This window comes from Rhinolophus sinicus, linkage group LG04 (assembly GCF_036562045.2).
Source record: "Rhinolophus sinicus isolate RSC01 linkage group LG04, ASM3656204v1, whole genome shotgun sequence".
NCBI lineage: Eukaryota > Metazoa > Chordata > Mammalia > Chiroptera > Rhinolophidae > Rhinolophus > Rhinolophus sinicus.
In genome coordinates this window covers 140,841,546-140,856,496 of record NC_133754.1, presented here as the reverse complement: position 1 = coordinate 140,856,496, position 14,951 = coordinate 140,841,546, and the positions used below count along the sequence as shown (strand labels likewise).

Below are 14,951 nucleotides of genomic sequence, written 5' to 3'. Positions count from 1 at the left end.
CAAGTTGCTGACAGTCTGGAAAGAGGCCATTAGTTGCAAGTACAGTATTGTGAGAATTATTGATGTGGTTGTAGGATGGCCAAACCCAGCAGGCAGGAGCTGAATACAACAGTGAGTTCTAAAAGCCTGGTGCGGGGGTAGGTAAGCCAGCAGAGAATCAGGATTAGGGTAGCCCCAAACAAAGAGGCTTTGTCTTCCTAGGTCCTTTGTTAGCATGAGAGACATTTTTGTCAGACAAAAATGGGGTCCAGTTCCCACCCCCATTCAGGTCCTCTCACCAAGGGTATGAGACTCTATGGGCTAAAGACACATCTGCATGTCCTGAACCAAGAAGGATGCTCTACAGTGAAGAGAAAGTATGGTTCTTATACCGGCCTTTATGTTCTTCCAGATTTTATGTTCTTAGCTCTTCCCCAAGCTGACCACAGTTTATAGCTTTATCTTAAAACATGAAACACGTAAAGCCTATCTGTCTGTTTTTCTTTTCTTAATCTATCTCCTCTCTCTCTCTCTCTCTCATCTGCTTGTGTCAGTGCTGATGAAAATTTCCAGTCATTCATTCTTAGAAATAGAAATCTGTTGTTAGTGCAGAAAACTTCTTCCATATAGCACTTGGAAGTAGAGGTCATTTCTTCCCATACAACTGTCTTTGTCGCCTCTTCTTCAAGTTCTGACCTAGGGGGTCACTTTCAGGCAAATGTGGGCAGTTTAGCTTTCAGGGCCATTTCTTTTTGCGGCAAGTCTCTGACTAGCCTGGACACGTCCCTGAAAATGACTTCGGAGGGTAGGCACCCAACCATAGGAACTGCCAGTGTTTCCCATCAGACCTAATAGTTCCAAGCAACTTCCAACCAGGACAAGACGTAACCTCATACTATATCAAAGGGAGTAGTTTGGACCCATGCATTTCCTGGCCCGAGGAAGAAATCCAAAAAATAAGCATGATCTTGACTGAAAATTGTGCCTACGCATTGAGCTGGTGGTACACCAGTCATAACACAATCAACAATTGACACACAGCTTTTTATTTTAATACATGTATCATAAATATATTAAATACATAAATATATTTAAATATATATATATATTAATATAAATATAAATGTAAAACAAGTTAGTCTTATAGAATTCAAAGCATAATTTCTCCCAGAGGCAATGTTCCAAATAGTGGTTAAGTTTCCAGCTCACATACTATAGAATTGTTTCTGGAAAAACTGTGCTCCCGTTTCAACTTGAAAACAAGATGGGAGGATCATTTATCCTCATTTCTCCTGACTGTAGTTTCAGGGACAGAAATGACTTCAGTTCACATCCAAAACAGTATCATAAACTGTTCTTTTTCTGTGATGTGTTGTGTGCTCTGATAGACTGAGGGCTAAGTGAGTCTGGGAGCCCAGCCTAGGTCTGCCTTCCCGGACGTAGGCTGTTGAGAGAAAGGGGAGTCTTATGACACGGTAGCTAAAGAATTAAGCTCCCTGGCTTTGTCAGCAGCACGAAGGAAGCCCCTGACTTGGGGTCAAGAAGAGGACACCCTTCCCACCTCCTGCCACCATGGTAACCACTTGTGTGTCAGGAGCATTTTTTTAGTCCTGAGCCTGCTTGGGCAACCATCAGCACAGATAAAGCATTAGAAAGTCTATTGTTAATGAGCTTTTCTTCTAGTCTTTTCCCCTTTTCTACAGTGTACAAGCAGGTCACCAATTTCCATGTTGACATTTCCCCCATCCCCTCTGTAGGTGAAAAGTATGGCCCAGTATGTACACACCGTGGACAAACGGGACAATTTTCGGAGGACTCGTTTTTCTGACCGTTTCAAAGATGACATAACTACTATTGTTAATGTGGTCACCTCAGAGATTGCAGCCCTTTTAGTAAAACCAACAAAGGTAACTGTGTTATTTTACTTTCTAAATTTTTCACCTTGAGCATATATTATTTTCAAAATCAGAGAAAAATAAGCATCATCTTAAAACAGCAATTTAAACATAACCAACGATACATGACAACTAAATCCTGTGTCTTACATGGGAGGGATTTTGCGATGGGGCAGGGGGATTATGATAAAGAAATTGCGATATGGAATTACAGTAGTTTAAATTATTATTGTATCAATGTGGAGATGAGAGAGAATATTCTTGTTCTTAGGAAATATACCCTGCAGTATTATGGGGTCTATGGGCACGATATTTGCACCCTACTCTCGAATGGTTCGGGAAAATAAATGTATATATGGGGAGAATGATAAAGTTAACATAGCAAAATGTCAAGTATTGGTGAATCTGGCTAAGGGCGTACAATTCTTCGTTATTCTTGTACCTTTTCTATAAGTTTTAAATTATTTCAAAATAGAAAGTGAAAATATATATAAAGTGAAACAGAACAAAATTTTTAAAGGTAACTATAAAATTTGAGGCAGCAGGATCATTATTAATATCTTTGTCATTGTGAAGGATTTGTATAGTACCGAGTACTCATGGGAAGATTTCCATTTGGTTATTTCTTGTGGCAAACTTTGTGAGACCAACAATTGTGTCTCCATTTTGGCAGGCATGAAAAATGAGGTATAGTGAAGTAAACAAATTTTCCAAAATCACATAGCTGGCTGTAAAACCAAGAATTTTCAGATAGTTACTTAAACTGCCCAGGAGTGGGTGTTGCAGAGGACGCTGAGCGCTCGAGGATTTGCCATTCGGTGATCCTGTGGAAACTGCTTTATCAGGTCTCCACCCAGGCCAGTGGCTGCTCAGCTTGGCCTGGATTTGAAAATTGCACATCATAACAAGAGGAAAATATTTTCAAGTCATATTTTTAATAGTGTCAGAGAAAATTGATTTATCATTCAGAGAATAAAAGACATGACCACAAAAAAGTGAATCCCTGATTGCTCTGAAGTGCTGTAAAATCCCTCATAAATATGAGCACTGTGAAATAATAAAAACCAAACCTTGACCTCAATTCATACAAGAGTTCGCTCTACTATGTATGACTATGACCTCCCTTAGGCTGGAGATACTGTCTAATTGAAGGGAAAAAAATCCTTAGGTGAAAAATGGATTATTTTATTCTGATTTGACTTTCTGCAACAATCCTTTCAAGTTAAGAATCTGTCTCATTGCATATAATGAATACATTTCAAGTTAGTTTTGCCAAAATAGTTATCAGGATCAAATAAATTATGGTAGAGCCATATGGAGAAATATGAGAAACTAGAATGTAAGAAAATGATCATAAGGTAATGTTGAATGAAAAAATCCAGGACCCATCATTGTATATAGTGAATGAGGTCAATTAGATACATATAAATATGCGTGTAGTAAAGAAGACTGGAAGGAGATGTACCTAAGTATTAACAGTAGATAAAGAATTTCTTGATTCAACCGAACACTCATGGCATCAGTTAAGTTCTAAATTATATTTGCTACAATTTTGCAGAGTTACCTGCTTTGCCCAGTATTTCCCAGAGAAACACTGTCTGTAAAAATAGGAACTGCCTCTCCCAACTTTCCCAACAGGGACCTGGGAGTTTATGACCAGGGTTTGCCAAAAAATTTGGGTGTTTGTATGTTTGTATTTAAGGAAAATGAACAAGCAGAAAAAATCAACATCAGCCTGGCTTTCTTCTTATATGACCTTCTGTCACTCATGGATCGTGGCTTTGTGTTTAACCTCATCAAACATTATTGCAACCAGGTGAGTGTTCCCACCAACACAGCCATGTTGCTCCTGGTTCCTGGTCACCTGATGTGATGCTCGTTACCATGGTATGCTCTCTTACTCATTGCCTAGTTAGACAACTTGACTTGTACATTCTGGGTTTTGTGTCCCTAGATATATTGGTTTGCATGGATTCCTAGAACACTTCTTAATATCAACCCAGCACAGAAAGGCCAGCCAATTACTCTACAGGAATTGAAATTTGTTAGTGATATGATCTGCTTTCTTCAATTTAACATTTAACAGAAATTACATGACTGTAGCATTCAGTCTTTGATCAAGTATAGAATTCAAAGTATGAGATCTCTTTTCACATGTTAGGGTAATTAATTAAACTGCAGTTGTGAAATTCTGACTTTAAAGAACCCTGATAAAATAAAAAAGAGACTGAATTTCACTTCACTGTGCCCAAAGCAAACATTTCATAATCCAAGAGTATCTTATCAGTGCCATCTCCCCCAAGTTTTAAATGGAATTCTACTTGCATTCACTGTCCCCTTCAAATTGTCCCAACAATAGTAAGCTAAGTAGCAGTTATTATTGTTCCCATTCCTTTCCTTCCAAAGTCTATTTTAGCCACCACTACCACTATCACCACCTCTATCACCACTACGTGTCACCATTGTCATCACCTCCGACTCCCACTATCACTGTCACCCCCCACCTCCACCAACGTCACCACCTACCACCTTCACCATCACTGTCACCACCACTGGTTTCTTCCTGTGGACCAAGCAGACTGTGAAGCACTTGATGGAGATCATGTCATTTAATCTTTGTAAGGTGTTACCGACATTTTGCAGAGGACAAAGCTAAGGTGTAGAGGAGTAACATCACTTGTCCAGGGAGGAAAGAACTATGTCTGCCTAACTCCAAGGTAGAACGGATTAATCACCCTGTTCTGCCAGGCCTGGCTTTCTGTGTTAATCCCTTAGTGACTTGGGTCTCATTTCGTCATGTCAAATAAAAGGATCTCCCCTCCCCCAACTTTTCTAAAAGAAGTCCTAATAAGGACGACATTTATCAAAAGAGAATCCAAAGGAAACATCTGCAAGTCCCAGAGCACCAACTCCCTGTACACCCTGACCTGGGCCTGCGTGGATCTGCTGTTCCACAGCCCACTAGGTTGGAGTGTGGGGCAATGTGCCGTTCCGATCCTCTTTGCCATCCCTCTTAGATGTTTAGGATCACAGGTCACTGAATGAGCTGCAAATAGAAGTCAATCTGGTTTTCAAAACTTGAAGTTAGATATATGGAAAGAAAATACTAGAACACCACTCTAGGTCCAGTTTAGCCTCTGTTAAAGAAAAAATGATTCATGACAGGCAGGCTTTATTCAGGACCATCATGACAGGTATAGAGACTCCTGCGATGGGCTTTTACATAGGGGACAGAGATTCGGCTCAACACGGAATACAGCAAGGAAAAGTGGGCATGTGAGCCAATGAGCAGGATGGGGGTGGTCAGTGGATGAAAAATGACTAAGAGGAAACATCAGGGGTAAGGGAAGATTCTAGCTAAACCGACCTAATGGGGTTCTTGCTGAAATGAAGGCGGGCCAGGTGGATCAGACACCACCTGGGGGGTGGTGAGGGTTCAAGACTCATTTGGTCAGATAGTAAGGGTGCTCAGATAGCAAGGGTGTGGGGCTTTGGCTAAACAGACTTAGCGGGAGTTTTGCTAAAATTAGACTATTGAGGACATGCCCAAGGACAGACCTGTTTGAAAATGAGCTCAGAGTTCTCTGAGTTGTTTGGTCAAGGAGAGACTCTTGTCACTGCTCACCTGTGAGCAGTGTTCATTACCAAAAGGAAAGTAAGGAATCAAAAGTAGACATCCGCCTGCCTTACAAATGCATGTGTTTATTTTCTCTTTTCTTCTCTCTTTCTCTTTTTAATCATTTCCTTTTCCTTTAATTTACCCTCCTTTTTCTCACCCTTTCCAATCTCAGCTGCCAGAGAACCTTAGACTAAGAATCTGGAAACCTGTGTTCTAATTCAAGTGATGCCATTAAACTGCTGTGATTAAACTCTTCACGGGCTGCAAAAAGACAAGGCTGGATTAGATTTATCCAGGTTTCAGTGTTTTGATTCTATGCTCTTTGTCTGCCAATGACACAATGAGTAGCACACAGGCCTAACAAAATCACCAACACCAGGCCATGGTGATTTAATCACTGATTTCAGCTGTCTAGATACAGTAGGAACATCATACCTAGGGTTTCCACACGGGAAGTGGGAATCCCCAGCCATTCTCAGGAATTCTTTTCGCTTTCCCGTTCCCGAATCCCGAGATATAAACTGGTTCTGTTCTCCACGATGAATCGTTTCCACAAAGTGATGGCCGATACTACCAATCACCTGGGTTCAAGGAGCCAATTTTCCCGATTTCCCGACGGACTTTTCTTGGGATTCAGGAATGGGATGGCGAAAAAAATTCCTGAGAACGGGCGGGAATTCCCGTCTGGAAACCCTAATCATACCTGAGGCAGGTTCAATTTTTCCAAAGTCCTCCGATTTTATCATTTTGCATAACCTGATTCAAGTATTCTGTCATGCTTTCTGTCATTTGTAGACTTTGTGACCATGAGTATAAACTTAGTCTTTCATTACTAGTCACTAAGAATAGAGCAATCTAGTTGTTTGGTGGCTCTGTGGCTTTCAATGTGCCACTAAGTTAGTACCAATCCCTTGGGGAGGCCCCCTGAGGTTACCAGTGTGGGTCCTGACCTCTGGGGAGGATGATTCAGGAAATGCATGTTATTCTGTTCTAAACATCACTGAAATTCGTTTTGAAATTTCTGTCTTTAGTGAAGTCTAAAGGGACCTATGACAGATACTCAGTGTGGCCTTTCAAATGCAGATATCTTGTGTTTTCATGTTCTGATTGCTGACTTGATCCAACAACACTTTGTAAATGACATTAAGCGATGGACACTAGAGTGAATTCTAATCAGTTCAATTTGCTGGTGGCTCCTTTGGTCCAAAATCAGCCAGCAAGGCACATTGATATGAGTCATTGTTCTTATACGGAAGTCATATGTTTTAGTTTTTATATAATATGTAATAGTATTCATTTGTTTCAAATAAACGTCTAACTATAGATTGAGTCTATAGGCAAAATGCCACAACACAATGGCTTCTCCTAAAATGGCTGAAAATATTTACTCATTTAAATTATATAGTTTATAAAACTGCTCTTAAAGTGCATGAAGAGGAGGCATGTCCATTTGTAAGGATGAGATGCAGGTTTCCTGTGCTGGAGTGGTAGAGTGTTTATGATGATATACTGAGAGATTCAAGGTCCAGCAAGACCCTCCATTTCCTCTTTTGCTTTAAAAGAAGCTACTTCTGAGTCACAGCCTAGAGTCTGGATCCTTCAGTTGTCAACTTACCCAAGGGAAGCAAGAGCTCTCTTCCAGCCTGTCACCTTTGTCACCTTTTCATTGCTTATTTCGTGGTTTGTTTGTTTAAGGGAAGATTTTTCCTGAAAACTCTTCCAGCTTTCTCTTTCTTTCTCTACTTCCTCTTCTGCCACTTTGAGGCAGACTCCTTGGCTTTTTTGCAGGGACTAAATACTTTCCGAAGTAATTTGATGCTCTCATCTAGGGAACTGGTTTTTTTTGAGAACTTCCCATTGGGGCCTTTAATTAGAAACTACAAAGAACACTTAGCATTAAAGTCATCGAGTCATATTCCATTAGTTATGTGTGGACCCACGTGGGGCCAAGTCCTTTCATTTAGTTTCTCAGACACAGTGGGGATTTTGTAAAATTAATTACATTGTGTTACACTGAAGACATACCTCCAGATTATTTCCAATACAGGCTTGCCATGGTATTATAAATTTGACAAGGGTAGGGGCAAGAATCCCCATTTTGGACAGCTGTTAGGCTGCAATGATGGAAAGGAACAGTAATGGATGAAAACTTCCTGGGTCTCCCTGTAATGCAGAGTTTGCCATCTGTTGTGCTGTCTCATTCATTTTTATTAAATTGATTGCCTTAATCTGGGGAGATAAGATGTTTTTGTGTCTGTCAACCTCAACTCCATTTACCTTACAATAAACACTTCTTTCCTCTTCTCATTTTTCTTCCCAGCTGTCAGCCAAGCTGAACAACCTTCCAACGCTCATTTCCATGCGGCTGGAGTTCTTGAGAATCCTCTGCAGCCACGAACACTATCTCAATCTGAACCTCTTCTTTATGAATGCGGATACTGCACCACTGTCTCCCTGCCCCTCCATCTCCTCCCAGGTAATCAGCTGACCGAAAGAATTGGTCAAGCTATTTCACTTAATTAGCGTAGTTTAGTCATTTATTCCTATAAAGGTTGGTGTAATTAGAAGAAAACTCAAGTAATTCAGACAGAGCAACTGTCCAGATACACACAGGTATGCTACCCAAAGTTGTACTATCTAACTAATCATGTACAAGCCACATGATTGGTTTTTTCCTAGGCTCTAAGGTCCCTGCTGAGGCCAAGTAGAGCAAGAAATTCACATACATGATGAAAAATCGAGACATGGGTAGAAAAATCCCATATCTCCCTTTGTCTGACGTTCATCACCTTTTTCCTTTAGCTTGATAGTCGCCTTTGTTCACGTCCCTTTTCCTAAACCCCAGCATCATAAAATTTATGAAATTGCAGGTTCCCTTGTATTGATTCCAAAATGACTGAATAGTGGTTTTTCACATGGATATTCTATCTTTGAACTATCTTAGGACTTTTTGCTAATACTGTTACTGAGTGGGATTCAGTACGAGATGAGTCCACCTTGAATCATATTCCAGATAATTTTGCTCTTAAAGCACTAAAATGATCTCATCATAAACTAATCAAATAACCTGTTTTATAGAGTATATTTCTAACAAGTCTTGTTCTTTTTTTTATTGTGCCCTTAATTAATTATTTTTTTTCTTTTCATTAGTTTCAGGTGTACAAAACAACGTAATGATTAGACATTTACACCCCTCACAAAGTGATAACCCCAACAAGTCTACTACACATCTGACACCGTACATAGCTATTCCAATATCATTGACTATATTCTCTATGCTGTACTTTATATCCTATGGCTATGTGTGTGTATATGTGTGTTGTGTGTATTTTAATTATAATTGACATTCAGTATTATTTTATATTAGTTTTAGGTGTACAGCTCAGCAGTTAGGTATTTATATAATTTATGAAGTGATCCTCCTGATAAGTCTAGTACCCATCTGACACCATACATAGTTTTTACAACATTATTGACTATATTCTCCACACTGTATTTCACAATCCCCGTGACGATTTTTGTGACTACCAATTTGTACTTCCTCAACCCTTCATCTTTCTCATCCATCCACCCAACCCTCCTCTAACAAGTCTTGCTCTTGATCAGCCAAGAAAAGTAACACTTGTGTTAATGTTTAGAGACAGAGCTTTGACTGACAGGACCAATCATTGTGTAGAACAGTATTTCCCAAGTTAGGTTCAGTGGGCTCCAGATTCTACAGGATGTTAGAGGTGTTATGCGAATACAGGATTCCAAAATCAGATCAGTTTTGGAAACCCTATATTAGCAGGTTTCTTTGCAGAAGGCCATCCAAAAGTCTCTAACTTGTTCATGTAAACTGTAAATGCCCCAGGGGTGGTGGAGGAGGAAATGGGAGGAGGTGTGTGATAAGCAATGATTTCCAAAATGATTTGACTCCAAAAACTTTTTGTTTTTCCTCCATAGATTTCTCAAGGGACTAGTCTCCTCTAGAAAAACTTTAAGGAAATGTTATTTTATAGTCACATTCCATTTATAGGGAACAAATCAACAGCTCAGAGCAGCAGGCAAGATTTATCAATATTAAGTTCTATTTCTGTTGCCTAGTCCTTGATTCTGGCACAAAGATGAAGGTTTGCCATATTAATTTAAAAAAAAATCTTGGCCATTCATGCCACAGGACATGAGCCGGATATTAACTACATGACCATCTGAGTGTGAACTGGGAAAGATCTGACTTACAAGCAACAATTCCAAATGTGCTAACTTTGCACTAGGGCCTCTCCCACATTTCCCTTCTGACTACCCCAGGGAGTTAGCAAACCCAGGGGCCAGGCCCAGCCTCACCAAAACTAAAGGATTTCCAGAGACATTGTAGATTCTCTTGGTGAAATATAAAGTGTACTTCCAGGATAACAGCACAGGAATTGCCTAGGACTGGGAAATCTGACACCTCCCTGCCTGACACCCCAGCTAGTCTCCAGACCAGCAAAACTCAATGTGCGTAATCCATATTTAGAAGTGCAGCTCAGTAAACAGGGGCCTCCAATAAAGGGGGCAGTTTGTTATAGAGGAATCGCCTGCTCACAGCTACAGCATTGGATCCAGTTCCCATTTCTCTATCCAGTTGTTTTTTTCCTAGGATTTTAATCTTCAACTTTTGATTGTGGGTAGGGAAGGGAGTGTTACTCACTGTGTGACAGACCCTGAGTGCTTTGTTTTTGTCTTTCCTAACGGGCAGTCCTCCATCTGCAGGAATGGGAAAAAGCAAAGTGACCACTCTATGTCTCGGTTTCCTCATCTGTCACATGGGGGGGAGTAGGGATACCTGCCTCAGTGGGTTGTGCTTGCAAAGCCTGGCCATAGCATGTGCTCAATAAATACCAGCCCTCGTGCTTTTGATTCCAGTTCTCGTTACTCATAGAACTGCCCCGTGCATTTCTGTAGAACTCGAGCTCCTGCTCCAGCTTCCAGGACCAGAAGATTGCCAGCATGTTCGACCTGACTCCCGAGTACCGCCAGCAGCACTTCCTCACTGGGCTTCTCTTTACTGAACTGGCTGCCGCCCTGGATGCTGAAGGCGAAGGGTATGTTTCTGGCCTTTAAAAAGGAATGCAAAGCAAAACAAACACAAACACAGTGGTGCTTACTAAAGGGTATAGTCCAACCTCCCATGCTTGACGAAAAAAGACCATTCACCAGAGAATATTCACTGGAGTAGAAGCATCTGTAACTTTGAGAAAAGGTGTTGATAGGAATTTGGAAAGACGTGGGGGAGGGAGAGAAACCACAAAATGGGTTTTTTCAGCCACGTTGTCACCCCATTGTCTAGGAGCTTTCTGGTCACTCCTTATTGTTTAAGCACATTGTTAGTCAATCCCTCTTCACCATAATCTCTAATGTTCTCTGTTGTGCCAACAGGATCAGCAAAGTGCAAAGGAAAGCTGTCAGTGCCATTCACAGCCTGCTAAGTTCTCACGACCTGGACCCACGTTGTGTCAAACCAGAGGTGAAGGTCAAAATTGCTGCCCTTTACCTGCCTTTGGTGGGCATCATTTTGGATGCTTTGCCACAGCTCTATGACTTTACAGGTAACAATGCCTTCTGTTTCCTTCTTTGGATTGATGGGGGCCCCTGCCAAATGCCCCCACGAGAGTGAGGTGTCTGTCATTAGCGCTAGTACTGATATGTTTCTATAAGCAATTCTCTGTGCTAGTGCTCTCAACACAGGCCTTAAACACAGGCCCCAATTTTTTTTTTATTTTTTAAAGGCACATAGCCTTGTATCTGTTTTTTATTTAGAAATTAATTTGTTCATTCATTTTTCATTCGGGTGCTGGTATATAATGAACTTTATAAACCATACATCCCAAAGGGTGAGATAATAAGAGAATCACTTCTTTTGGAGATCACTGCTCTGACACCTTGAAATAAAGGTGTTTCTTTTCTTTTATGAATGTTTTAAGCAAAGAAGCAGACTCAAATGAATCTGAACAATTATTCCGTGCAAAAAAATATCATGGTGTCTGTCTTTCAGTATTAGGAAATTCTGCCATGGCAGAGGAATTTTGCCTTTGGCGCTGGCTGATGCGAAGGTTGAAAATCAGTATCTCTCACTTAGCAAGAGAGAAGGATAAATTGTCTCAAAAGGATGTGTGCACCTTCTGATTTTCTTTGCTTATTACAGTGCGGATTAGGGAATGTAAATGAACAAAACTACCCTTGACCTGAGCAAAAAATCCCATCTTCCTACGCTTCCCCCAATACACACACACACACACACACACATACACACACACACACACACACACACACACAGATTCTGATCACTTCAGAGTGGTTCTTGCTTTTCCCTCAACTCAAGGGAAGTTCTTAGAACTTACCATGCAGCTCTCTTGACTGACGAAGCATCCTGGGGTTTGAGGAATGTTTATGTGAGCCCAGCATCCTTGCAGGCACTCTTCCTTGGAATCCTGGAGCCATTCAAGTTTGCCTGTTTCCTCTAAATGCAAGGTGTCATGTGTGATTAAATTATTTCTAAAATCATTATGGTGCTAATTACAATGAAATTTGAAATGAGCAATAAAATGGGGATTGAAATGACAGAAGCAAACTTGGCACACGGGATTTAGTGGGCTGCAAGACGACACGTATTGAGCTTCCTCTAGTAATGCCTGATAGGAGGGCAAATTGAGAACAATGTGGTCCTCAAAATTTGAAGATGTATTTTAGGGCAGGACAGGTAATTTTCAGACCATTTCTAGAATTTTGCATGAAAGTTGCATTAGAAGACCCATGACTTTCTGTTCCCAAAGCAGGGATCCACCTTAGCACACATTCTCCAAAGATTCCTTGTTTATTAGAACTTTGCAGATCAATTACTTGGGATCAGAACTTTTCAGCACTTTGTCTTTGAACCTATTAAATCTTGGTGGTTTCTTCACATATGCATTGAACTTTATGGTCATGATGTAACTGACAAGTGGGAAAACAGCAAAAAATGTTCTATTATTAAGGTCATATAGTGCATCTATTGTACATGGAATCTTTACATTGATAAACTAACGAGAATATAGTCTTTAAAAAAAGGGTACACTTGTGGGGATCAAACCAGCAACCTTGTTGTTAAGAGTACCACGCTCTAACCAACTGAGCTAACTGGCCGCCCCAGGAGGGGTATATTTCTTACAATTGATAAACTACATTGACATATCACTATCACCTAAAGTTCATTGTTTACATTAGGGTTCACTCTTGGTGTTGGACATTCTAAGGGTTTGGATAAATGAATAATATGTATCCATCACTGTCGTATCATACAGAATGTTTTCTCTGCCCTGAAATTCCTCTGTGCCCTGCTTATTCTTCCTCCCTTATCCCTAACTAACCCCTGGCAACCAGTGAACTTCTTACTGTCTCCTTAGTTTTGTCTTTTCCAGAATGTCACATAGTTAGAATCATACAGTATGTAGCCTTTTCAGACTGGCTTCTTTCCCTTAGTCGTATGCGTTTCAGTTTCCTCCATGTCTTTTCATGACTTGCTAGCTCATTTCTTTTTAGCACTGAGTAACAATCTGTTGTCCAGTTGTACCACAGTTTATTTATCCATTCACCTACTGAAGGACATCTCGGTTGCTTCCAAGTTTGGGCAATTATGAATAAAGGTGCTATAAACACCAATGTGCGGGTTTTCTATGGGGACATAAGGTTTCGATCCTTTTGGGTAAATACCAAGGAGCATGATTGCTGGATCATATGATAAGACTAATGATGTTTTAATCACAGCTACAGATGCCCGTAGTGGGAAAAATCGCACCAGTGGTTCGGATGAAGAACAAGAAGGGAATAGTGCAATTAACCAGAATGTGGCGCTGGCCATAGCTGGGAACCACTTTAATCTGAAGACAAGCGGAACTATGCTGTCTTCCTTGGTATGTTGCACGCTTCTCTAGTTTATTCTTTATTTTGTGTATTTTCCCATGGGTTCATTCTTATACTCACCTACCAGAACCCACCGTGGAGCAGGCAAGGGAGATTTCTGCCTTACTGCTCAATGCTGGAAGGAGTCATCGTGAGGCTGGCAGCTGTGGAGGGAAGTGGTGCAGATGAGGCTGCACACAGTCCGACAGGGTTCTGGCCGCAGCAAGAGAACCACAGATCAAATTCAGGCAGCCTCAGTGGTGCTGAGTTCCAGGCTCAGAACAGCAGGAGAGAAACGAACTCGGGAAATCAGAGATTATTGCAGACGATTAGAGCAAGGCTCCCTCAGGTGGAAGGGTGGGGCTGTGTTTATTCCATGTATTTATTATTCATACTGTGTATGCCTCCAAAAAGAAAAAAAAAAGATTGAAGAGGGCTGGTTGCTTGATAGACACTTCTTAAGTGTCAGCTTTGGGAGGTTCCCAGAGACCCTAAGTAGAGGTGTTTGGCTCTGTCCTTATGCACAAACACTGTGTTTAACGAGGAGCTCTTCCAGGAATACACCCTCTGGTTCGCTTGAGGTATGATCTATCTCTGTTCCTTGATGAGCTCTGACTGTCCCTTTTTCAAGACAGGGCTGCATCCCCCAGCTTCATTTGACTTAGCACTTCAATGCAGACTGTATCTGCAGAGAACACACCTCGGTGCTGGAAAGGCAGCATCGACATCCAACTCTTCTTTGCAGGATGACTTTCTCCTCTTCCCTCCAGCGCTTGGGCATTCCCCACCCCCGGTACACCCCCCACGAGAGGTGCAGGGCAGGGAAGTGAAAAAGAGAAGAGACATTTGAGAGCTGACATCACTCATTCTGCAGTTTGATAAATACTGGCTTTTATGACCTCCTCCACCTTTCTAATATCCATCTTACCAGTGTTAGCTGCTTGAGGTGCTGTATGCCTTTCACATAGCTATTTGATCTCAGGGCAAATGCCCAAACGCCCAAAGCTCACCTGTTAGAAGATATTCCCTATGAAGTTATATCTAAAGATTTCATGTCTTCGTGTCACCATGCTCAGAAAAATCTGACATTAAAGTAACTTCATGAGCCCTGTCACTCCCCTCTGAAACCAGCATTTCCCTCACACACTGACAAATACCTCATTGCAATCTCACCACTGCATTCCATTGGATATTAGCTACGCCACATGAACCAAGGGTGCAGCCGCATATTATTCTTTGTGTTGATTTGATGAGCAACAGAGAGTGTGCTCAGCACTCTAAAATGAACACTTGTGGCCAAAGTATTAAAGCAGAGAGCCTGAACCCCCACACCCACACCCCCAGGAAAACATAAAGCATGGTTAAAGTCCCATTACACAGGACTCCACTAAATTATGGATTTGATTAATCACTGAGCAGTTCATGACCCTTATATTATACTTTGGACTCTGACAAAGAAGCTGAATCTTGAACAGTTAGGGTATGTCGGGAACCCAGCCAAGCCAGTTCACCGCTACAAGACTCTGCTCTAAGTTGTCTTGTGTCCAGATTGAAGGAGA

At 41.2% G+C, this 14,951-nt stretch overlaps 1 protein-coding gene across 4 annotated transcripts in view; it reads left to right on the top strand.

The window, feature by feature from the left end:
• DOCK8 (dedicator of cytokinesis 8) overlaps positions 1-14,951 on the top strand; it is a 192,190-nt gene that overhangs the window by 137,843 nt on the left and 39,396 nt on the right. For all 4 annotated transcript variants that reach the window (XM_019730243.2, XM_019730266.2, XM_019730259.2 and 1 more), the window contains 6 exons: positions 1,737-1,886; positions 3,577-3,690; positions 7,814-7,969; positions 10,420-10,559; positions 10,894-11,063; positions 13,258-13,403. In XM_019730243.2, coding sequence (XP_019585802.1) covers positions 1,737-1,886; positions 3,577-3,690; positions 7,814-7,969; positions 10,420-10,559; positions 10,894-11,063; positions 13,258-13,403 — 876 coding nt within the window. The remainder of the gene's footprint in view (positions 1-1,736; positions 1,887-3,576; positions 3,691-7,813; positions 7,970-10,419; positions 10,560-10,893; positions 11,064-13,257; positions 13,404-14,951) is intronic.